At 47.8% G+C, this 25,866-nt stretch overlaps 1 protein-coding gene across 1 annotated transcript in view; it reads left to right on the top strand.

The window, feature by feature from the left end:
• Positions 1 to 25,866, top strand: part of Ksr2 (kinase suppressor of ras 2) — a 350,333-nt gene that overhangs the window by 64,315 nt on the left and 260,152 nt on the right. Inside the window, exons 2-3 of the mRNA XM_021729336.3 lie at positions 20,761 to 20,901; positions 23,929 to 24,079. Coding sequence (XP_021585011.1) covers positions 20,761 to 20,901; positions 23,929 to 24,079 — 292 coding nt within the window. The remainder of the gene's footprint in view (positions 1 to 20,760; positions 20,902 to 23,928; positions 24,080 to 25,866) is intronic.

Below are 25,866 nucleotides of genomic sequence, written 5' to 3'. Positions count from 1 at the left end.
CAGCCGGTCAGGGTGGTCACGCCTCGGCCCCGAGCCCCACCTGCCTGGCTGGCATTTGATTCTACACATGGCCCCGTGGCTAGGATTCCAGGGTCGGCATGGGGAGACCTCCAGGTGCTTTCTCCTGCCCAGGAAAGCTGAGACAAGGGTGTGAACTTCAATGGCACCTCTTGGCCGTCTCTCCCTGTATCTGCCCTCTAACAGTCATATGGGAAATTTGGAACTCCAAGTCACTTTCAAGAGTATCCATTAGAAAAAAAACCCACAAAAACCCACTTTCATTTATTAAGTCGAAAAATGAGTTTGCGAGAGGTGATGTGGCTTGTCCCAGGCCCCAGAGCTCCATGCTGAAGCAGGTAGGGAAATCCACGCTTTTGACATTGATTTTTTTTTTTTTTTTTTTGCCTGGGCCTTTGAAAGGCATGGTGGTAGGGCGTGGCTTATCTTAGCCGGACCATTTTCTGCTCGACTCGAACTTTTCCAACTGTAATCTTGGGGTCGGACAACATTCCGTTTGTGTGTGAAATGTACTGAACGGAAAACAAAAGCCAAATCGATGGAACAGCTCCCTGATTTCCCATCCAGAGCTGCTCAGTATTAAGAGGGTCAGAGTAGCAGTCACATTAGGAGTGGACAAAAGTCCTTCATTGAATCAGATGAAGAGAGGGGAGGGGACCTTCCAGAGCCTGTGGCGTCTACAGTCTGGGTCCTTCTCCCTGCAGCTTCTCCGGCTCTCTCCCCTTCCTGGTGCAAGTTTCCAGGTCAGCATCTCTGCACATCTCTCCCTCCTCCCTGCCCAGGTCTGCCTATGTCTGGGTCTCATTTCTTTAGGAGCCTGCTTTTGTCCATTTGGGACAATCCTGGAAATCTTAGTTCTATTGTCTATTCAGGGAAAAGGATTGCTTCCTAATAGATCTGCTAAAAATTTGACTCAAGATTTAGAGGGACTGCCCTAGGCCACCATGGAGAATTTTTTTTTTAATCTACTCTCTGGGATACGATAGCCACTGGCCACATGTGCAGCTGTTGAGAATTTGAAGACAGGAACTGAATTTTTACTTTTCTGTAATTATTTTTTTTTTGGTTTTATAAATGAATATTTAATTTACTAAAGTAAAAAAAAATCATTATCCTTTTACTGCGTTATGCTTTTAAGTTCAGTTACACAGTGTTTTATGGTCTGTATTATATTTGGTATATTTTAGCAATCTCACAAGGGGATCTTGAATAACATTTGCTTCCAATTATAACCTTAATGAATCGGAGGTCTTCAAACAATTTCAACTGCATTTGTAAATTTTATAGACAGGATTACTTATTTGTTTATTGTGGTCCTGGAGATGGGACACAAGGGCTATCTAGCACTGAGCTACATCCCTAGCTCTTTTTTCTTTCTTTCTTTTTATTGACGTGGGGTTCTGCTAAGTTTCTGAGGCTGGCCTCAAACTTGTGATCCTCCTGCCAAGTCTCCGGGATTATACATAGGCATGCACCACCACACTTGGTGATATACAGGAATTTTTAAAACACACTAATTGTTGATAGACAAGCCCGCTCAACTACTTACCTAACCTTAGAAACTTTCAAAAGTAGACTTACAAACATGCTGAGCTACAAGTTGCTTTCCAATATTGTACCTGAATTGAAGACAGTTTCAACTTAGAAAGTACACGTCTAAATGAGCGATCAGTTTATACATTTCAAATCAGAGTCAAGAAAAGTGAAATCTCACTATATAACATTCATAGAATAATATTAAATACTCAAAATACACGTTCTTTAATTCAGATATTAATATCATGATTTTAATCACCTTGAATAAGTCTCTCATTCATCCTAGGTCTTCCCTGAACTTCAGAGTGCTAATGAGTCGAGGGTATTAGTTTATCTTGCACAAGTCTGGGGTTAAATTCTAATGAAGGTTTTTTTGGGAGATTGTATTAATTCTCTGATTGCCTGAGGTGGTCTAATGTCTAGAGATTTCCGGGGCGGATGCCGTCTAGATTTTCTTAACCAGTGGCCCTCAGATACACGCTTAGGCACTGTATGTCCACTGTATGTCCACTGTGTGTCCACTGTATGTCCACTGTATGTCCACTGTGTGTCCACTGTGTGTCCACTGTGTGTCCACTGTATGTCTGCTCACTCTCTTGTTGATTACCGTGTGACTTAGTTAATTGAAGCTGAACTGTCAGTAGCCATGCAGGGTGGGCAGGAGCCTCCCAGAGCTCCGAATGGATCATCTTGAAGAAGAGGCTCAGCTGCAGAGCCGGGGCCCAGGGGACACGGCACCCAGCGCCTGTGCCTTATCCTAGCTCCTCCTGGTCTTATTCTGCTTGGGATCTTTTCCTGCGGCCCAGGCAACGGTGAGAAGGCAGCACATCACTCAGGACAACCCCTTCCCAGTCGTTTGTGCCTGCTTCTCGGGTCCAGCTCTCAGTCCCCCTGCTGCCCCGGGGACAGAGGTCTAGAACATTCACCTGGCTACCTGGCCTTGCTTCTCCAGAGTAGCACCTGCCTGCTCTCTTTTTTTTCTTTCTTTTTTTTTTTTTTTAAACAACACCATCCATCTTTCTCACTTGCCAGGAGCATTGATAGTTCAAAATGTAGGTGCAAAGGGTACGCCCCACCCTGTCGGCATACACTGGCTCTGGTGAATGATTAAGAGGGAGGCAGGTCCTGAGTGCCTTCTGGACAACCTGGGCAGCGGGAGGTCATCCAGCCCAAGTCAGGGCTCTGTTGGTTTTGGTACCATTTGGGCTCAGCATATTCCTACATTTAAGGGATCAGGGTGTGTCCTCTCCCAGAGCCAGCCTGGACAGAAGCATCTGTTGTCACTTATTCCTTTCCACGGAGGTTCTTCCTTGTTCCAGAAACGTCAGGGGTGGTTACAAGCGCCACTTAGATCCCTTTGCCCCTGGGGACCCTGAACTCTTATCCCCCTGCTGTTTCCTGCCTCCCTCCCAGGACGGTTGGTTCTCTGCGCACCACTCTGCCGCCCCTTCCCAAATTGCAGCCCCCGGGACTCTGGCGTTTCGTGGATCACCTGGTTGGCGCCGCAGTCTTCGTGGGCTGCCCAGCCCAGTGTGGTGGTTCTGAACCCTCTGAACTGTCTGGGGATCTTGTTTAAGAGAAAAGAGAATCCCCCATCCCTGGGGGTGTCTGGGGCTCAGTTGGGGCTGCACGGGGGCTCAGCATGTGTTTCTAACAAGCTCTCCTGGCGATGCTGTAGCAAGCCCCAGTTGGACAAGTTTGAAGTGTGGTATGTTAATAAGGAACAGAACAGGCTTGGGGGCAGCTCTGTCCCTGATTGTTATCCATGTGACCTTAGGCCGGTTCTGTTATTGCTCTGTGCCTCTGTTTTCTCACCTCCAAAATGGGAATATTAGGATTCTTAGCCTTTAAGATACATGTCTGTGTGAGTCTTCCATTGCCGCAACAAAATGCCCAAGATAATCAACTTAGAAGGAGCAAGAATCTTTTTTTTTTTTTTTTGGAAGCATGCTTTTTTAGAGGTTTCAGTCCATGGTCCTTTAATCCTGTCATTTTGGGCTTGTGGAGTGGCAGAACATAAGGGCAGAGCAAAACTCACCTCCTGGCCACCAGGAAGCAAAGAGAGAGAGGAAGAGGCTGGGGTCCCAGTGTACCCTTCAAGCTATTGCCACAAATGACCTGCTTCTTCCCACCAGGCCCTACCTCCTCATGTTTCTACCACCTCCCAACAGGGCCATCAGCTCAGGAACAAGCCTTCAACACACAAGCTTATGGAGGATATAGTGATATGACAATTAAATAATATTAAAAAAAACTTAACCTATGTCTGGCACATAGTAAGTGCTCCCTAAACTTTAGCTATGAATACCATTATGAATAAATTATTACATAACAGTTTATTAATAATAGCATTAGTATTAAAAAAATAGTAGGCACAGGGCTGGCATGCAAAAATGTCAATGAATATCAGTTTTACTACTATAAGTACAATATGCTATATAATACAGATGTCGTATTTCAAATTATGTATTATGAGAATTATCACCTGATATATCTATGACTCCGTCTATGACTATGATATGTGAGACATAGTACAAATAGAACAACGGATTGCCACAGCATACATTTTAATGATGCTGTAAAGAAGTTACTCCTGGATTCGGCATCTAGTAAAGTGCTCTTTTTTACTATTGTTTGTTATTCCTGAGCGGTAATAGTGGAAAGATAAAGAAAAGCCACCTGCAAAGCTCAAGGACTGTTACAGACCGATGCGTGCTCTCTGCCTTGGTGGGAGGGGTCCTGTTTTCACTGGGGTCCGGGCTGGAGGGTGAAGGAAGGAGTCTCCCAGGTTTCCCCCGCCGGCCCTCCCTGGGGGATTTGCCTGCACATGCAAAGAGCCAGTTACTTGAGACCTTCACAGTCAAATAATTTCCCCCCTTCAGCTGGCCCCACGGAGCCCGGGATGTTATGACGATGGTCGCCCTGGCAACCGCGGGAAGGCCTTGGGCTGCAGCCACACGGACTTCACTGCCCTTGTGGGGTCCCATAACCCCAGAGCTTTGGTGGCACAGCCAGGTCCTCCCCTCCCCATTCCTGTTGCCCCTGCGGGAGGCAGGGGAGGTACCTCTAGAGCCCCGATGCCCGCTTTATCAAAAGACCAGGAAAAACCATATTGGGCACCAACTGTATACCAGCTGTGCCTTTGAGCGCTGGGGAAGAGACAGGCAAAGCCACTGCTTCTCCCGAGCTGAGCTGACAGTCAGATGGGGGTGGGGTGGGGGTGGGGGAGACGTAACCATGGAAACCAATAAACAGGATAATTTGTGAAATGGCAAAGTGCTACCAAGGAAGAAAGCAGGGTGGCAGTGATGGTGACACTCAGGGGTGGTGGGGAAGAGGGGACACCCAGAGGGTGGGGAGGTGCCATTCGTGCCTACAACTGGCAGGAGAGGGCTCTGGGCGGTGGGAGAAGCAGGGGCAAGGCCAGAGCCTGTGGATTCGGGGTGCTCAAGAGAAAGCGGCGGCAATGGGGGTGCTGACAGGCAGCGCCCAGGGTCCAGCGGCTCTGCAGCCTGCCTCTTTGTCCGTGTGGCCTCACGGCCAGCTGTACCACCCCTGGCCCTCAGTGTGCCCGTGGGGGACCCGGGTGGCAGACGAGCCCCTCTGCCCCTGGCATTGCTTCACGGTTTGGACTCGAGGGACTTAATGAAGGGTCTGTCCATAGAGGCCCCTCCGTGCATGCTCCACTGTGCATTTCCAAAGAGCACCTCAGGGTGACAGTTTGGGGTTCTAGCAAATCAAATCCCCTGGACGAGCCCATCCATAGGTCTCCGGGTGCATCTTGGTTTAGATTCCAAGTGAATTTCCCGTTTCTCATTAGGGATGTCGGACACGGTTATTTTTAGCTCTGTCTCACGTCTTGACTTTTTAATATGTTTTTGTTTTGTTTTCTTTTTTGTTTTTGTTTATGCGGCTAAATTTACCTCCATGCTAAAGCGGAGTACAGGGATGAAGCGCGGAGGATGCTCAGATGGAGCGCGGCCTGCGAAAATTTTCCACCTGCCGAGAAAGGTGCAGGCTGCCCCCTGGTGTGGGCATGGAGAATTGCAGCTCAGCTTTCGGGCTTCATCAGTCTCGCAACCTTTAACCCCAGCCGGCCTCCTGGTGCCTTGAGTCTGCACCTGGTCTTTGCAGGCTCTGAGAGTGGGCTCGGCTTAGATGTGCACTTTTCAGGAGCCCTGTTTTTTTGTTTTTTTTTTTAATTTAATTCTGAAGATGGAACCACCGGACTTGTTTGCATTTCAGCTTGGTGTGGACTTGAATGGAAGGTGCCCTAGAAATAACTAGGTTGCCAAGCAGGGGGAGGCCCTTTTCTAATTGCTTCCCCATCTTTGATGGTCCGTTTCCGCGGAAAATTGTGAGGAGGGCATGGAACTGGGAAGGAGGAGGTCAGGACTTCAAATCCCAACCTGACTCTTCTTTGGCTGTGTGACCTCAGGCAGGTTTCTAACATCTCTGAGCCTCAGTTTCCCCTTCTGTAGAAGGGTCATCCCCATCTGACACCAACTACAGCATTTTCACAATACTCAAGTAAGGCACTATTTTGGGACCATTTTTGGAAATGATGTAGTGATGCAAGGCCTGATATTAAGATCAATACCTGAAATTCACCCTTGGCCGGGGGGTGAATGGAAGTCAGGGTCTTGTAATTCTTCAGGTGAAGGGTGGACTTTTTTCCATCCAGATTCATGGCAGTGAGTACTTTTGTAAAAAAAATAAACATGATATACTAGAGAAATTAAATGAACACACACACACACGCACACACACACACAATACAAGCTTACTTTGAAAAAAAAAATACAAACAATTAGATTCCACAGACATAAAGTCCCTGTGTCAAACAGCTATCAGAGTGTCTAAATCCTGTATCTTGATTTCTGTATTTCTCTGATGGGGACCAGTGTGTGTCTCCAGGACTCACCTGGAGTAGCCCTGCCCCAAAGGCGGGGCTGGGTGTGATGGACTTTGTACCCCTAGCTCTCTGTATTTAGAAAGCACCTAAAAATGCTTTGAATGAATGGATGAGAGGCCTTACTCCCCCTCAGCATAACGTGGGACTCCCCTCATTATTGTCCTGTGACAAGGGACGCTGCTTTGTAAGAAGCTGCTCTGTAAGAAGGGCTTCCATGGGCACCCTGGATTCCCAGGCCGAACCCTGGCTGCCCGTCTGCCCTGGCTTCTACCACTTGGCCTTGGGATTCGAGTTTGCCTGGCTGCCTTCCCCTTCAGGGTGGGCTGGTGCTGACCCCTTTGAGAGCTGCTCCGTAAATGTCCGTGGCACAGATGAGCCCACGCAGGGCCCCTGGAAGGGATGGCCTGCAGGGGGCACCGCTTCTGGAACCTGGTTTCTAAACTGTTTTAAAACCTAAGAACCCGGATGCCCAAGAGGGTCTGAGAAACCAGTTTCTTTCCATTATTGAATGATTCAGACCATAGATAGATGTTTCTCGGAATCACTGGGGTGCTGGTTCATGCCGCAGATTCCTGGGGCTTCCCCAGGAATTCACTGATTTAGGGTTTCTAGGGAATACGCCTAGAAGTTGGATTTTTTAAGCAAATGTCCCCAGATGATCCTTGTCGTGCAGAAATCGGGGAGAGAGAGAGATAACAGTGTATATCTAGCACCTCGGGAGAGCTCCCTAAGCTGTATGGCCCCCACTTTCCTCTTCTATAGAATATGGGGTATTTCTAGGGCCGTTGGGAAGATTCAATGAAATAATGTGTATTAAGGGCTTAGCAGAACCCCTGGCATCTATTTACGTTGAAAACTTACCTAACAATCGAGGATGGCCCCCTCTGCTCTGATGTTAGCAAGTGTCTGATTTTCATGAGATTTGTAACTGATCATCGGTAAGATACAGATGTGTAGAAGTAGGCGGATCTCACCTATAATGACCAAGAGATCAAGTTGCTAGCGTTTTGGAGAATTTCCGTCTAGCGTCTGTGTGCATATTCAGAAAACAGCATTACACTCTGCCTGTTGATTTGGTGGCTGTGCTGTTTCTCTTGGCCACCGAGAAACGTCGTTCATGGTGTTCTTTGTGCGTCAGCAAAGAAGAGTTCAGTGGGCTGGCGGTGTGGCTCAGAGGGAGAGCTCTTGGCTAGCATGCCCAAGCCTTGGTTTGATCCCCAGCACTGTGAAGAAAGAGAGAAGAAAAAAAGAAAAAGAAAATAAAGGTTTGTTAGAGTCAGGTGCCTCCACTTGGTAGCTTTGAACTTTCTGTAAAATGGGGACGGTAATTAGACCTTTATCATTGTGAGCATTAAATTAAGAGAATCCATAATGTGACCCTCACTGCGCCTGGCTCAGATTGAATCCCCACTGACTGACAGCCACAGTTATGCTGTGACATGAGTCTTGGGGAACTGGTGGAGACAGCTGCTGGTTTTCAGAGTCCCCATTTGGGAAGTTCTGTATGATCTGCCCAGTTCAGCTTCACCCTCTGGGCCATTTCCTGAGTTGCCTGCTCAGACTAGACACACTCTTGTCCCCAAAGGTGGATCTTATCCCCCCCCCCATCCACTGCCTAAAGGGGGAGCTGCACCCTGAGGTTGTCTTCCCCATCCCTTCTGCTGCCTGTCTCTGACCCTCCCATTTCTAAACCCCTTGACTCTGGGACAGTGTCACTGGGTGATCCTGGAGATACCTCCCCAGAATCCAAGTGCTCCTTTCACAAACTAGCCACGGGTGCAGGGCAGGGGGCGCTCAGCCCGTCTTCGGCATGGACATCCTCTCCTATGATGCCTCCGCAGGACAGGGAGGAGAGGCCACCTGCCCATTTTACAGATGAGCCAAGTGGAGGCTCAGGACCCTGCAGTGACTGTCGGGGACCTGAGAATGAGAACTTGGAAACTCACTTCTCCCTCTCACCTGTAAAGGCTTCCGAGAGGAATCAGGTCCTCCCTCTGCCTCTTGAGCGGGTGGTGCCTGGCTTTCAGAATTCTAGAGGTCAGATTGCGAGGAACCATGAACAACCTCTAGTGTCGCATCCTGGTGAGGGCAAGCAGCTTTGGCATCAAACCCTGCTCCCCCACTTCCATGGCTCTGTGGACCAGGGCAAGGGACTTAACATGTCAAAGCCTCCGTTTTCCCAGGCTCAGAACCCATGTTGTCACCTGGGTTAAAATTGGAGGAACACAGGCAGAGCCCTAGCTCCCAGCGCCAGACGCCTGTGAGTGTTTAGTAAACGGTGGCTCTTCTCTCAAATGCTTTGTGGTAGTGGACAAAGATGTCCCGTCACAGAGCTGCTCACTTCTCCAGCTTTGGGCCCAGGTATCAAAGGATTCTCTCATGCAGAAGATTAAAAAGAATGAGGCAGAGATCTGCAAGGCTTCCTGCTGAACGGGAGAGTAAGCATAAGTGTCACACCAATGCACGTGGCACGCCACCAGTTATGTGAAAAGGAAAAATCCTACACACACAAAACCATAGTGCTGGGTGCTGTGGCCCCCGCCCGCAATCCCGGCTTCTCAGGAGGCTGAGGCAGGAGGATCGCGAGGTCAAAGCCGGCCTCAGCAAGTTAGTGAGACTCTGTCTCAAAAAATAGGACTAAGGAAAAAAAAAAAGGTTGGGGACATGGTTCAGCGGTTAAATGCCCTGGGTTCCAACAAACAAAAAACAAAAACCCAAACAGCCCAAACCCAACAAATGGCTCACTTATAGCCAATGGCCAGGCAGCAACTGGCTATGAGCAGGGCCAGGTTTTAGTCCAGGTCTGTGAACCTGCATTTTTTTTTTTGCATTATAGGGAGGGAAGCCAAGACCTCGTTCATGCTGGGTAAGCGCTCTGCCACGGAGCTATATGCCCAGCCCTTTTTAATTTTGTTTTGAGACAGAGTCTTGCTCATTTGCCCAGGCCAGTCTTGAACTTGTGATCATCCTGCCTCAGCCTCCTGGGTAGCTGGGATCACAGGGGTGCATTGTGGAACCCCACCCTAAATGCTTTTTTTTTTTTAAAAGGAATAAGACGTGATGTCATTGTCTTCCCATATGACATTGTTTCTTTCTTGAAGAAATTGAGGACTGGGATTGTAGCTCAGTGGTGGAGCGCTTGCCTCACACATATGATGCCCTGGGTTCAATCCTCAGCACCACAGGAGAATAAATAAAGGAATCATGTTCATCTACAACTAAGATTATTGTAAAAAGAAAGAAATTGATGTAGCATTGCTATTTTTTTTAAAAGACCAGGTCCTTATTTCCTTGGCAGTATTTTAAATGCAACACAAGCATACATAGGTACCAGATTGTGAACCATACGACCATGTATTCAGAAGAAGAGGCTGAAGAAAAAAAAAAACAATTTACAGAATTCATTGATGAAGTGTGCACGTTTTACTTTCCAGTAGTTTCTGGCAATTGCATGGATTTAAATCAAATTGTATTAATTCTGAGATCACCTAAATAATCATAAATCAACATGCTTTTAAAAAATATTTTATTTCATATTTTTTTTAGTTGTAGTTGGACACAATACCTTTATTTTATTTATTTATTTTTATGTGGTGCTGAGGATCGAACCCAGGGCCTCTCACGTGCTAGACCAGTCTCAATCCCAGCTCCCCTCTTTCTTAAAAACTCCAATTGAAAGTGCATCCCCCTTTGCAGTGTAACTTTGATCTGTATCTTTTAGATCTTGGAGAAATGATGCATTTGGCTTTTTAAAGACTATTATTTATTTTTAAGCAGGTTTTGATTTTTTTAAAAATTCTTTTTCGGGATACTTGCAATCAATAAACGTGGGGGTGACCCCCGTTGGCTAATCACTGAAGCTTGTGAATTTGGGGAGACAGATCAGCACCATTGCTGTGCTGTGCTGAGACCCCCTCCTTGCTGCTTTGTATGGATCATTTCTTTTACCCTCAAATTCTGTGAAATAGCTACCATCGAACCCTCGTTTCCAGGCAAGAAAACCGAGCACTTTCAGAACGTGCCTGAGGTCCTTCAAATTCTAAGAAATATGGTTGGAGTCGGGGTCCAGGTTGCCCAATTCCAGCGCCCTGGGCACCCGATGTCACCTGTCACTCTCAGACACTGGAAAGAAAGGAAAAAAGTAAAGAAAAGCAAAATAAAGTGGGATACAGCCAATTTCCCTTTCTCTGGCCCTCGGAAGCCGGCTCCCCAGGCGTCTTCACCGCCATTAAAAACTAGCCCTCTCCCACCCGAGGGGTCCATTATGCAGGTCACCTGGGACGCTTTTCCACGTGGCAAGGGAAGCCGTGATCCTGAGAAGATCTACTGTGTCCTAAAATTCCTTAGAATAGGCACAAAGAGAGGGTGCTGCGGGGACTGTTTTCCCACCTAAATCTTTTCTAGGAACGTCAGGATTGACCTTGAATCTCTCTGCAGAAAATGTCAGAGGATAAACTCTTGGTTCATCATGTTCTTCATGGAATCCCCAGGGCCTGTGTACTAGCAGGCATACAGTTGGCGCTCAGTAAATATTTGTTGAGTGAACAGGAGCAGGAAAAGGAGACCTCAACGAATTATTTCACCAATAACATTCTCAATATTGAAAAAGCAAAGCAACATAATATAAAAATTAAAAAAATATATATCTGTAGAGTTAAAAAACAAAACAAGAACAAAAACAAATGCCCCTTTCGCTTCCATGTGTCCATATTCACTATAAATTCAGCCAGATTGGTTTTTTTTTTTTGGTACCGGAGACTGATCTCAGGGGCACTCGACCCCTGAGCCCCATCCCCAGCCCTATTTTGTATTTTATTTAGAGACAGGGGCTCACTGAATTGCTTAGTGCCTCGCTTTTGCTGAGGCTGACTTTGAACTTGTGATCCTCCTGCCCCAGCCTCCTGAGCCTCTGGGATTACAGGCGTGCGCCATCGTGCCCAGCACAGCCAGATATTTTTATGGATTTCTAAACATATATTGTCAACGTACACATGATTTAAAACATACAAATGCAGCCATATTATACAGTGTCTTTTGTAATTTGCTTTTTCCCTGGAGATGAAAGTCTTGCATGTTTTCTCAGATCAATATGAGTGAGTCTGCCTTATTTTTTAAAATTTCATAGTGGTCTGTTCTATGACTATGCTGTCATTTATTAATATTTAGCTTTTCTCTTAATGCATCTCCTCTCCTCCCCAAACCCCAGGGAATTGAACCACCCAAGGGCACTTCAGCACTGAGCCACACCCCTTTATGTTTTTATTTTGAGACACAGTCTCACTAACCTCAAACTTGCGATACTCCTGTCTTGGCCTCCCGAGTCACTGGGATGACAGATGTGGGCCACTGTGCCCACCTTAATGCATCTTTAAAAAAATTGTTTGCATGTTTTTCAAAACACAACATGGGCAACCATCCTTTCCCTCGCTGCACACACATAAGTATTTCTGTAGGGAGGATTCCTAGAAGCCAGATTCCAGGAATTAAAAGTGCATGAGATGATAATATTGCCGTTGCCTGGCCCTCCGGGGACTTTCTCAGCTGACTCCCACATTCCCACTGACACTGGAGAGCAAAAGGGCTGGTATGCCTCTCCAGACCTAGTCTATAAAATATTGCAACGTTTCCCCACTATCAGCAGGTAATACACGTACATTGCTATAGAGAAGGAAAATGGGACAGTTTCCAGTATTGCTATAGAGAAGGAAACAGGAGAGAAAAAAAAAAAAAAAGAAATAGAGCCAGGTGCGGTGGCACACGCCTGTCATCCCAGCAGCTCTGGAGGCTGAGGCAGGAAGATCTCGAGTTCAAAGCCAGCCTCAGCAATGAGGAGGCACTAAACAACTCAGGGAGACCCTGTCGCTAAATAAAATACAAAGTAGGGCTGGGGATGTGGCTCAGTGGTCGAGTGCCCCTGAGTTCAATCCCAGGTACCTGCCCCCTCCCCCCAAAAAATCCCTGTAACCTCAGCACCAGAGAAAACTACTGCTGTATTGCTAACATTTTGTTCATACCTGTGCAGGCCTTTTCTGTGCACCTGCACACAAGGAGTTTTATAAACCATCTACCACATTATTTTGATGTCATGTCATATAAATATGTCGTAATTGTTTACATCTTTGTGGAAGAGGTAGACTGTCTGCATTTTCTCTTGCTATTATCAACATGGAGCTAAAGGTTCATAAGTATCCTTAATTATATTTTTTAGAACAAAACCAAGGCAGCCTTGTTCATTAGCTCTCCGATGTGAGTGGCAGAGCTGGGTTCCATGTGTACCTTGGAAAGGAGAAAGATGGAATTCATTTTGATAGATCAGTCCACCCAACCTATCCACCGGATCATCGCTTCAGCGTGGTGATCACTACCAAAACATCAGCGAGTCCTTTGACATTCATTTTCCCCACGTCTTTGAGATGCGTATTTCATATTTACCGCGTGTCTCGATTTAGTGTTGTTCTACCCAAACAAGAAAATTATATTTAACAGAAAAAAAAATGTTCACACTGCTCCAGTTTTTCAATTTCAATTTCAACGAATTCAAATGACATAAAACGAAAAAGTCTGTTCCCCCTGTGGAACTAGCCACGCTGCAGGTGCTCCGTGAACCACAGGTTGACTGGTGGGCGACCAGTGTGGATGTTTGACCCAGAGATGAAATCGTCTCTCTCTTACTGGCTTCTCCAGGAGGGAGGTCCAGGGGCCAGGGCTTGGGCATCCACTGGCAAGTCCAAGATTAAAAGCAACTGGCCCCAGAGGGATTTGAGCCCCAGGATTGCAGGTGCATGCTCCCCAATACCCCCCTGCCTCTGTGCAGGAACGGTTTAAGGCAGTAGATTGAATAAAGGTCTAGACTCGTAAGCAATGGAGGAGGAAGCAGGCCACCGTACTTGTCTGAAACAGTTGGGATCAGGGAAAAAAGGGAAAGGTGTTTTCCCGGGGTGGTGACCCCTTTTAAACTGGTTGATTTCTTAATGCTGTGGCCTTAGGCAGGACAGACCTGCTTGGAAAGGTGTGTGGGGGGGTCTCACCAAGTCCCTGAAGCTAGGGGTGCAGCATCCTTCCAGTCAGATGGTCCCATTGTGGGGGTCACCGATTCAGTGTTTCTGGGTGTCTCTCTGTGGCCCATGTCATGGTTTGAATTAGGATCTCCTCAAACTCCTGTGTTGAAGTCCTCATTCCCACTCAGAATGGGACCTGATTTGGAAATGGGGTCATTGTTTATGTAATTTGTTGGAATGAGGTCATACTGGAATATGGTGGGCCCCTAAAGCAATATGACCGGTGTCTTTATAAAAAAAGGGAGGGACTGGGGGTGTAGCTCAGTAGTAGAGCCCATGCCTAGAACTTGCAGGGTCCTGGGTTCAAGTTCAATCCCTAGCACCATTAAAACAAACAGGATACAGATCTGCACATGGAGAGACTGCTGTGTGAAGATTGGATTTACGGTGTCACAGGCTAAGAAATTGCCAGAAGCCCAAGATTCAGGCCTGGGGCAGATCCCTCTCTAGGATCTCCAGAGGACCATTTCCTTCCAACACCTTGACCGACTCGGAGACTCCAGGATTGTGAGCAAGGCATTTTTAATGTTCAAACCACCTCATCTGTGCTCTTTGTGAACAGCGACCTTTGCAAGCTGACGCGACCCACAACTCAACACTTTTGGGTGCACCTCTATCCCCTGTAAAGGTGCCAGTTTCTAAATTCTGCATCTGGTAAATGTTGTAAAGCTCACTGTGATCTGTAACAGAAAATTGCATAGGTGAATCGTGTTTAAAATAGATGGAGTCAGTCACCTTTTTCCATAGTGAAAATCTGAGTTTTAACATATTCAACTCTCTAAATAGACTTTTAAAAGATCTTTATTTATATATTTTTTTACTTGTTGATTTTAGCTATACATGACACTAGGTGTATTTTGACATATTGTACATACATGGGGGTGCAGCCCTTTATGATTTTGAACTCATTCATGGAGTTACATTGGTGTGTTCATATATGAACATAGGAAAGTTCTGTCTGCTTCATTCCACTGTCTTTCCTAATCCCATCTCCCCTTCCTTCCCTTTATTCCCATTTGTCTAATCCAATGAACTTCTCTTCTTTCCCTCCCTACCCTTCTTTGTTATGGGTTAGCATTCACATATCAAAGAGAACATTCAGACTTTGTTTTTTGCTTTTTTTTCTTTTTTGAATTGGCTTATTTCAGTTAGCATGTTATTCTCCAGTTCCATTCATTTACTGGCAAATGCCATAGTTTCATTCTTTAAGGCTGAGTAATATTCCATTGTGTGTGTGTGTGTGTGTGTGTGTGTGTGTGTGTGTGTATCTCACAGTTTCTTTATCCATTCATCTGTTGAGGGGCACCTAATTTGGTTCCATAGTCTAGCTATTGTGAGTTGAGCTGCTATAAACATTGATGTGGCTGTGTCACTGTAGTATGCCTATTTTAAGTCCTTTGGGTATAAGCTGAGGCGTGGGATAGCTGGGTCAAATGGTGGTTCCAGACCAAGTTTTCTAAGGAATCTCCACACTGCTTTCCAGAGTGGTTGCACCAATTTGCAGTCCCACCAGCAACATAAGAGTATACTTTCCCCCCCCACATCCTAGAATTGCCATTCTGACTGGAGTGAGATGGAATCTTGGTATAGTTTTAATTTGCATTTCTCTAATTGCTAGAGATGTTGAACATTATTTCATGTATTTTTTGACCATTCATATTCAGTACCTGTGCCCATTTATTGATTAGTTATTTTTTTATTTTTTTGGTGTTAATGTTTTCGAATTCTTTGTATATCCTGGAGATTCATGCTCTACCTGAGGTGCAGGTGGTAAAGATTTTCTCCCATTCTGTAGGCTCTCTCTTCATGTTCTCAATTGTTTCCTTTGCTGGGAAGAAGCGTTTTAGTTTGATGCATCCCATTTATTGATTCTTTTTTTTAAAGAGAGAGAGAGAGAGAGAGAGAGAGAGAGAGAGAGAGAATTTTTTAAATATTTATTTCTTTTTAGTTCTCGGCAGACACAACATCTTTGTATGTGGTGCTGAGGATCGAACCCGGGCCGCACACATGCCAAGCAAGCGCGCTACTGCTTGAGCCACATCCCCAGCCCTGATTCTTGATTTTACTGTTTGTGCTTTAGGAGTCTTATTGAGGACGTTGGTTCCTGAGCCGACATGATGGAGAGTTGGGCCTCCTTTTTCTTCTAGTAGGTGCAGGGGGTCTCTGGTCTAATGCCCAGGTCTTTGATCCACTTTGAGTTGAGTTTTATGCAGGGTGAGAGAGGGGGGGTTTAATTTCATTTTGCTACACATGGATTTCCAGTTTTTTCCCATCACCATTTGTTGAAGAGGGTCTTTTCTCCATTGTATCTTTATGGCACCTTTGTCTAGTTTGAGATAACTGTATTCATGTGGGTTTGTCTCTGGGTCTTCTGGTCTGTTCCATTGATCTTCAATTCTATTTGGGTGTCAATACCATGCTGTTTTTGTTACTATAGCTCTGTAGTATAGTCTAAGGCCTGGTACTGGGGTGCCTCCTGCTTCACTTTTCTTGCTAAGGATTGCCTTGGCTATTCTGGGTCCCTTCTTTTTCCGAATGAATTTCACGACGGCCTTTTCTATTTCTAGAAAAATTCCTCATTGGAATTTTAATGGGAAATGTCAGAAGGTAAACTTTTTAAGGATTTTTAGCCTTTAGAACATTTTGCAACAGCATCTTCATCGGTCCTGGGGATGGAACCCAGGGGGGCAAAACCACTGAGCCACATCCACAGTCTTCTGGGTATTTAGGAGCCACGTTCTGGGTCCTTGCTGTGCTAATTCATACTGTGGGGGTCAGTGGAGCCCTGGGCAGTGTGTGTGTGTGTGTGTGTGTGTGTGTGTGTGTGTGTGTGTGTGTGTGTGGTGTCTGCACACACACCCAGGTTTGCATTCACATCTGTTTTCTTATTTATGAGGATTGGTAACTGATGTCTCTAATTCCAATCAGATGGCCCAAGGTCTGTGCTAGCCTTTTCCCTCCCCACATGGGTATCCTTCTTCTCCAACAGTGATAAAAATAACCCTCCCTGTATTTACTGATTTGCTCAGTCTTTGACTCATCTCCCAACTCCACGGGGCCACAGCCTCACTTGGACGCTGTCCCTCATGGGCCCTGACCGCTGGGCGGCTGCCTTCTCACCCTGCCCCTGCCCCCTGCCCTATGAACATTCCGTTCACTTCTGTTGGATAAGCTGGGCCCTTGGTTTTCACCCCCCACCTCAGCAAATACGTTTTTTTCCTTTCATTTCCACTATACTTCTGAGTTTTAACACCTCACTTTTGAGATTTTCTGATCCCAATTTAAGATGATTTTCTATCTTTTAAAAAAATCTTTCTAGGAGTGCATTACAGTTCCACGTACTAGTGGGGTATCAAATGGGTCATGTCATGTTCTTACAGAGCTTTGAAATAGTAGGTTACGGTTTTGTTCCACTTCTGTTTTCCTGGGGAGCCTGTGGGCACGACATCCCGTCTTCTCCTAACTGTGAATGGGATTTGATTGCTTGTATGTGTTAGCTACTGCTATTTTACTACGTCACCCTGAAACACAGTTGCTTAAAAGAAAATCATTTATTATCTTGCAGGTTATGTGGATCAGGATTTTAGGAGCAGCAGGGTTCCTGGCTCCGGGTTTGTCCTGGGCCACAGTTAAGATGTTGCCTGGTGCTGCTATTGACTGGGATTGAGGATCCATTCTGAGAATAGTTCCCTCCCATGGCTGCTGGCTGGAGGTTCCTCACCATTGAGGTCTCCTCGTAGCCCCTTGAGCATCCACATGACATGGTAGTTGGCTTCCCCCAGAGGCAGTGATCCCAGAGAGAATAAAAAAGAAAGCTGCAGTACTTTTTATGACCTAACCTCCAAAGTTGTATATGGTTACTTCTTCCATATTCTGTCACTGAGCCTAGCCTACATTTATGGAGAGATGCAATCATGCTCCGTCTTTTGAAGAGAGTACTATCAAAGCATTTATGGGCATATTTGAAAACACTATCTCTTTTCTCCTTGCTCATTTTTATAAGAAATTAATTTTCTTGGTCTTTTAGAAGGAGGTGTATTTCAGGACAGTGTTTCCAATCTCACAGATCTCCCTAATTCTAATAAATAGCAAGTACTGAGTGGGCCTAAAATATCTATTCATGGGTGAGAGTCTGTCTAGAAGCTGGTTTTGACCAAAAGTCTCTAACCTGTGTCTGGTCATGATCTCTGACCCTCACCAGCCCTGACTGGTTTGCTCATCTTTGAGCCCCGTAAGCTCAGAGTCATTTTTGATTCTGTATCTGAATATTCAGACCTTAGTACATTTTTGCTCCATGGCAGGTGTATGAGTCAGCTGTTACTATCACAAAATACCTGAGATAATCAACTTAAAAAGAGGGAAGGTTTATTGGAGCTTACAGTTTTAGAGGTTTCATCCATGGTGCTTTGGCACGATGGCTTTGGTCCTGTGGTGAGGCACCACAGCCTGGTTGGGATGGTGTGGTAGAGGTAGCGGCTCACCTCATGGTGTGCCAGGACTTGAAAGAGAGGAAGAGACCAGGGTCCCATATTTCCCTCCAAGGATGTGGATCTAGTCCCTCCCACTAGGCCCCGCCTCTTAAAGACTCCACCCCCTTTTAGCAGCACCAGGCTGAGGACCATGCCTTTAACAAGTGTCATCCTCAGGCTCCTTAGAAGAGTGAGGCAGGAGGGTAGAGTCCGTACTAGGAGAGGTGACCACAGCATCAAGAGTTGAGTGACAAGAGGAAAGGGCCTAGGAATGGAGTCCCCTTCCACCAGCTGAGAAAGCAGGGCATGGATTCTCTCCAGAAGCCTGGGAGGACCACGGCCCTGCTGACACCTCCATTTTAGCTCAGGGAGGCTGGTTTTGGACTTCTGACCCCCGGTAGTGCTGGATGACAGATCTATGTTGTCTGAAGCCCCTAAGTTTGTGGCCATTTGTTACAGCAGCCGAGGAGACCGATACACCTGAATGTCAAGCCTGTCTTAGGACAGGGGACCAGATGCCCTTCCACTCCCCCATGAGGCAGGAGGCTTAGTGATGGAAACCCAACAACAGCAGCAACAAATTGGTGCCAATTAATTTGTCCCTGCAGAGCTCAGGGTCACTCTGGGCCCAGCTAATGGACGTGGTCAGGGACACCTCTCCTTATTTCTTCTTGTGAGTGGGCGTCACCCACCAGATCCTCAGCTTAATCACAACCACACAGTGCCTCCTGCCACGGGAGGTAGGTGCCCAGGCGGCCCTCTTTCACCATGCCTACCGGCTGGAGAGCAAAAGCTGCATCCTGGGCGCGCAGGAGACCTCCTGGGATGGTTCTCAGTGGCTCAGCTGGGTCATTGTCACGCTCCATCCAGGCCTGGGACATATGCCCACCTGCAGCCTGGTGGGGTGGTGGGAACCACACTCCTCTGGGCCAGAGGGGCTGAGAGGCCAAGAAGAGAGGTTCCTCCACAACAAAGTGGGAACATTCTTTTCATGAAAAGGGAGAATGGAGACCAGTGTGGGGACACCCGTGCTGTGGATCTTGGGATCCTAGAGTTCCAGAATCATCTTCCTGATGAATGTTGCTTGCTTTGAAATGCCACAGGCATCTGCATACCCAAGGGTTTTTAATTTTGTCTCATTTAATTATCTTTATCAAATATATTTAAAATTACACAGATAATATACTCTGGGCCATTATTAAAATAATGCAAAAACTATACATAAAGAAACACATGACTGGGGAGCGTGGGGGCGCACGCCTGTCATCCCAGCGGCTTGGGAGGCTGAGGCAGGAGGATCGCAAGTTCAAAGCCAGCCTCAGCAATGGCAAAGTACTAAAGAACTCAGTGAGACCCTGTCTCTAAATAAAATACAAAATAGGGCTGGGGATGGGGCTCAGTAACCAAGTGCCCCTGGGTTCAATCCCTGGGACCCACCCCCTCCCCAAAAATAAAAGAAACACGTGACCCTTTTCTGCTCCCCCATTATAAGCCTCCCCATCCCAATTCAGAAGCTTGGAGTTTATTCTTCCACCATTTTTTTTCTCTGCTCGGGCCCACGTGTATTGCCTTTGTCTTGTTCGTGTTGGTCTTTACAAAACTAGCCGTGAAAAGTCTTCCTTTTGCGTGTCTGGGCACTCTGCCAGAGACATGGGTTCAGGACCAGCTCATTTTAAAAGCAGTTGTTTACTTGTGACTACTCGGGAATGACTTAGGAGTCCGAGGGCACACCCACACAATTCTCCCATCTCTATTCCCACCCTCCCTCCCCCTTCCTGGAGGAGCAGGATCCTCCCAGAGACAGACGCTGCATTTACAAAGATACATATGTAGACACGCTTTCCACGATTTCCACGGATTTATTTTTATTTATCAGTGTATCTTGGAAACCTATTTTATAGCTGCATAGAGTTCTTTGGGGTGGTGGTAGCATCTGATGAGTTTCCTCCGGATGAATCCTCAGAGTGTCTGCAGCCTTTTGCCTTTGCAAGCAGAACCTTAAGAAAACATCCGCGGACACACCTATTTTTGTGCAGGGTGGATGTCTGCAGAATGAATTTCTAGAAGTGGGATTGTGGGGTCAAAGGCCATGTGCCATTGAAATGGGAGTGGGTACAGCTGAAAGGCCTCCAACAAAGGCCATGCATGCCAGTGCCCATCCCCACCCTGGCCAAAAAAAAATGATGTCCATCATCACCCACATGGTGGGGGGGATGGGTGCTGTCTTGGTACTTTGTATGTTGCTATAATAAAATACCAGAGGCTGGATACTTTATAAAGAAAAGAAGTTTATTTGGCTCATGACTGTGGTGGCCAGAGGGTCCAAACGGCATTGTGCTGGCTGCCTCATCACATGGCAAAGTGGAAAGGGAACCAGGCACGTGTAGAAGGGACCAAACCTGTGAGGTGGCCTATCTTTGTAACAACCTGCTCTTGACAGAGCCAACTTGGTCCTCTGAAGACAGGAATCCCTTCTGAAGGTGATGGTCTCACGACCTCATGACCTTGTACCAGGTCCCACCTCTTAAAGAGCCAGCACCTCTCAGCATCATGACACTGGGGACCAAACTTCTGGCCCTATGGGACGTTGGGGGACACACTCAAACACTCTCTCCCCTCGGTGGCAGGTGGAGAAGTGGATCTCATGGTAGCTGGACCGAGGTCCTTGAATGGCAGATTGACAGGTTTGGGTGGGGGGAGTTTTCCTCTCGGCTCCTCGTCCAGTGCCTCTGAGACCTGTCCCTGTCCTCCCCTGTCTCTGCAGAGCAAGCTGGTGAAGTACTTCAGCCGGCAGCTGTCCTGTAAGAAGAAGGTGGCCCTGCAGGAGCGCAACGCGGAGCTGGACGGCTTCCCCCGGCTCCGGCACTGGTTCCGGATCGTGGACGTGCGCGAGGAAGTCCTGGAGGTGACTGGGGGCGGCCCTGGGTCCCTGCCCTGACTGCCCAGAGCCACCCTTCTGCTGCTCCTTGGGCGGCAGAGCTTTAGCACGTCCCTAGCAGGGCTCTCCATATGTATGCACCCCGTGAAGGCGCCCGGTCTCTGCCTGTCTGAGCAGGGTGCCACTTACTACAGAGTCACTTCAGCCAAGTCCCATGACCTGGAGCCCAGCCCTGTCCCGTGGAATCTGCTGCTGGGATGGAGACAGTTTGCATCGGTGCTGTCTGAGGCCACGGCCACCAGCCACTGTGCCTACTGGGCCCTGAGTGGCGGTCCACGCATGTGACGGAGGAACTGAAGTTTTGCTGGGCTTCATCTTCCAGGGGCCGCCATATTGGAGAGCCCACTCACAGAGCATCTGTCTCCCCATCTGTTAAATGGGGGTCACCATCGCCCCTTCTTAAGCATCTGGCATGATGAAGGGAGGTGATCTGGGCAGAGTATTCCGCTCACGGCCTGGCACCTGAGTGCACCCAGTCAATTTTAGCTTTTGGGGGTTATTGTTATTGAAAACTTTGGATATGGGGGTTTCCAAGGGCAAAACCAAGCCAGCGCACTTGGTGCTCTGTGTCCACCGTCAAGGCTGGACTTCCTTAAGTTAAGCTCTCAAGAACAGAGAGGGTTCTTTACCTTCTGGGATCCCAGAGCCTGTTCTTTCCAGGGACGGGTCATTCCTAATAAACCAGCTCACGCCCCTGAATCTTCGGTGCCAGGGATCATATTAAGGGCTTTGCAGGAAGAATCTCATCTGTTGAATCTATTCAGACTCCTCTCAGTGACCTTTTGAGTAGGTATGGACATTGTCCCCATGGTACAGAGTGAGAAACTGAGGCTCAGAGGTGAGGTGAGGTGTCCAGCCAGCGAGTGGGCAGGGCTGGCAGGAGAATCAAGCTCAGACGGTTGCAGTATCTTAGGGGGGGCGTACCATGCTGTCTGCTGTAGCCTCCCTGAGCTGAGCAGAAGAGGGCGTCCCCCCTGCCAGGGGCCCATCTCCAGGAGCTCCTGGCTTCCTGCTGGAGGGAGCTTTGTTTTAGACCTCGTCCCCTTGGGCTAGCAGCTCCACGCAGCACCCCGCATTCCTCACCCCTACCCCACCCCGTCTTGCCCAATGACCCTCCAGCCAGATGGGCAGGCACTTTTTGTTTGTCTGATATAATTGATGCCCCCTTGATCTCCCACCCCTGGGTCCCTGAGGCTCACTCCAGCTCCCGGTTTTGCACCTGGCCATTTACCTAACTCATTTCCGCCTTGACCCTGATCAGCCCAGTCCAGGGTCCCAGGCAGGGGCTGGGGGCGGAGCTGAAGTTCGGCTCTCTGCCTGCAGTTCACGCGTGTGTCCACCAGAGGTCCCCTTCTGGTGCAGGATGGGCCGTAGGAGAAAGCATTGCAGTTGGATGACCCCAGTTCAACTCTGGAATCCACCTCTCACTCGCTGTGTGACCTTGGGCGAGTGGTCTAACTTCTCTGCGTTTTAGCAGCCCAGTGTATAAATGGTGATTATAAGAGACCCATATTTGTGACATGAAAAGAAAATCCATGCAAAGTACCTCAAACGGTACTCCACCCTCCCAGCTGCTCTTATTATCATCATCATGATCCTCATCAAACTCTCTTGGCCCAGGTTCCTTAAGACTTTTTTTCCTGTTAAGTGTCAGAAAAAAATATTTTATGCTTTTTCTTTTTTTGGTGATTCTACATTTTAGTGCATATTGAATATACATATATTTTTAAATTGTGGGGTTAAAGTGCACAAGTGAGCCTGTGGTGGAGAGGAGGACTCTTTTTGTGTTGTGGGTCATCTTCTCTGCTGTGATCCATCCCGGGCCTGTAGACCCCGGGTCCTCCCCTGTGTTGAAGTGGGGCTTACCTGCAATGTGCCTCTATTTGAGAAAGCTTCCAAGTTATTGTTCTTTCTGTGTCCTCTAGTGCACCACAGTGTCAGGAAAGGCATGGCTTGGTCTTTGGCTTTTGCTCTGCAGGGTTTTTTTTGGGGGGTGGAGTAGGGGTGAGGGGTGGTGGTGGGGGCGGATCTTACAGTTTCTCAGTTTCATGTGAAAAATTTGTATTTTGTTGTAATACACAGGTGTGGCCACAAGAGGGCAGAAAGAGTCTTCAATTTTGCCCTGGCATCCACAGACTTAAAAATCTTATTTGAATAATAATGTGTAAAGCCATTGGCTACCATTAAATGCTATAAATGAAGGCACATGCACACGCACATACTCAGAGATGTGTAAATGCAGAGGTTTGACAGTTTTGAGATGTATTTGTACAGGGTTTGGGGGGGGGGTGGTTGCTGATTGCAGAGGGGACGCCTCCCATCATATTTCTGTGGCCAGCCCATATGTTCAGAGGTTCCCCTTCCTGCACCCCACAATTCCTCAGCCTTACCACTGGGCCACGGAATGCAAAGCCCTGCCCCATGGTGCTCAAACACCAGCCCTGAGCCGTCCACGGACTTCTAGCCCCTTTTCTCTAGGGGCTCCCCAAGACCCGTGGCTGGGGTGGAGAGGATGGTGAGAGTAGGGGGCAGCTCGGCAGGGGCTTGTTCTGAGTTCTCGTGGGACTTGGTGGCGTTCCTGCAGGCCAAGTCCAGCAGGAGGCACTGAGGGACATGGACAGAAGAACAAAATGGGGCCCTGCTTCGTAAGAGTTCCGAAGCTGGCTGGGAAGACAGATAATCAACCATTGCTCGTGTGCGCTGCTGACGGTATATGAGGCATACGAGGGAGCTTACCCAGTGTGTGCACTTGGGATCCCATTTTATAGGTGATAAAAGTGAGGCCCAGAGAGGTTGAGGAACTTGTCTGAGGTTATCTCAGTAAGGAGTGGCAAACCCGAGATTCAAACCCAGGCCCCTCTGACCCCAGATTCCCGGATCTCAGCGAAGCATTTGCACCGGGCACCCCTAGGGGGCAGCGTGGAGGCCCTGGGTGCGCTGCTGAGTCTCAGGGCGCTTGAGACCCAGCTGACGGTTGTCTGTCCTCGCCCCTAGGAAATCTCCCCGGGTCAGCTGAGCCTGGAGGACCTCCTGGAGATGACCGACGAGCAGGTGTGTGAGACGGTGGAGAAGTATGGAGCCAACCAGGAGGAGTGCGCCCGCCTCAACGCCTCGCTCTCCTGCCTCAGGAACGTGCACATGTCAGGTGAGCGGCGCAGGGGGGTGCACACCTGCGCAGGGGGCTGGAGCGGCTCCCAGGGCGGCTGCTCCATCCCTCCCCCCAGATCCCTGCGCAGGCCGCGACCAGACGGTCAACCTGGAGCCAGCAGAGATCACCTGCGATTTGGAGGCTGGGAGAAGAGGACAGGGCGGTTCCTGAGTTTGAACTTGAGCCTGCTGGGATTATAAGGCGTCTGTTCTGGGAATACCTACTAGGCATAGGAGACCAGGGTCTTTTTATCTTGGATATTCTTAAGTGCCACTGAATTTTGGGTCATTGTCTAGCTGCTGCTGCTGCTGCTTTTTTTTTTTTTTTAAATGTGTATATTTTTTTAGTTGTTGATGGACCTTTATTTTATTCATTTATTTTTATGTGCTGCTGAGAATTGAACCCAGTGCCTCAGACATGCTAGGCACGTGCTCTCCCACTGAGCCACCATCCCAGCCCTGTCTAGCTTCTTATTTTCTTACATATATGCTATGTATTCATTGTAACATGAACCAGAATGTATCACCCGGGGTCCCATCCTGTAGGGACCTGACATCATTTTGGTGTGATTTTTTGGTATAATTCTTCCTAACAAATGGATATGTGTATATACTTTCTCTAAACATTAGGATTGAGATTATTTATACATAGTATTTTGAAATTATAAGATAACCTCTGTGACTTGTCTTAGCAGTTTAGGGTCCAAATATATAGTCATACGAGATCCCTCCTGGATCTTTCCAGTTAATTGGCTGGACACCTGTTTGTCTTTATTAGCATAACATCAATTATCAGTCTCTCACTGTTTTCTCTCCTATCTGGGGCTCTATACTTCCCAGGGGTCAGGTCTGCAAATACCAGGCAAAGGATTATTGGCCTCCAGTGCTGTCGTTCTGGTTCCCACCACAAGGTGTCACTGTTGAACACCAGTCCTGCTGCATCCTGTGGTCACTTGATGGGGTCACTTGGAAGCTCTTGTGGGATTCAACATGCAACCTGCCAGTGTTTATTGAGGGACTCTTATGTACCGGAAATGGGGCGGGATCCAGCACTGAACCAAACAGAGCAAAAGGAAACAGGTCCTGGGCCCAGATCCCCTGCACACGCCCTTTAGCTGTCTGTCTTGCCAGCAGGTCCTGATCCAGGCTATGGTGAGCATCCAACCCTTCGGTTGAGAGCTGAGCTGTGGGATGGAGGATGCTAGTCAGCAGCATCCCTGATCTCTTCCCGGCACATACCAGTAATGTCCCCCCGGACTCCCATCATGACAAGTAGCAATGTTTCCAGCTCTTTCCAGATGTCCCCTGGAAGGCAGAGGTCCCTCCTGCCGACTCTCCATCTGGTCCTGTTGTTAGGTACCTCTGGCCCCATGCTGTTGACCATCAGCATGGTGAAGAGGCGCCTCTCCACCTCTCCACCTTTCCGTCATAGTGACCCGCTCCAAGGTGACTCCCCCCTCCACCTGTGGCGAGAAGCCGAGAAGCCTCAGGTCGTTCCCTCTCTTGTAAGAAACCGCAGGGACCTTCAATGTTACATCACAGTCATCTGCCTTTGTCCGTAAATGCACTTCCTCCCCACTTTGCCTGAACACTAGCACCCCAAATTCGACCAGGAAGTGTCTTGGGAAATGTAGGTCGCATGCACATTTTCCCTATCCTAAGCGGCGCCATCTGCAGCATAGCTCTGGCTGGTTTTTGGAGAGAGAGTTCAGAGGAGTGAGGTCTTGCAGCAAAGATGTATGTATTTTAAGCTTCTGGCTACGGTTGCCATCTTGCTTTCCAGAA

Source organism: Ictidomys tridecemlineatus, chromosome 2 (assembly GCF_052094955.1).
Source record: "Ictidomys tridecemlineatus isolate mIctTri1 chromosome 2, mIctTri1.hap1, whole genome shotgun sequence".
Lineage (NCBI taxonomy): Eukaryota > Metazoa > Chordata > Mammalia > Rodentia > Sciuridae > Ictidomys > Ictidomys tridecemlineatus.
This window is presented reverse-complemented; position numbering and strand designations above follow the sequence as displayed.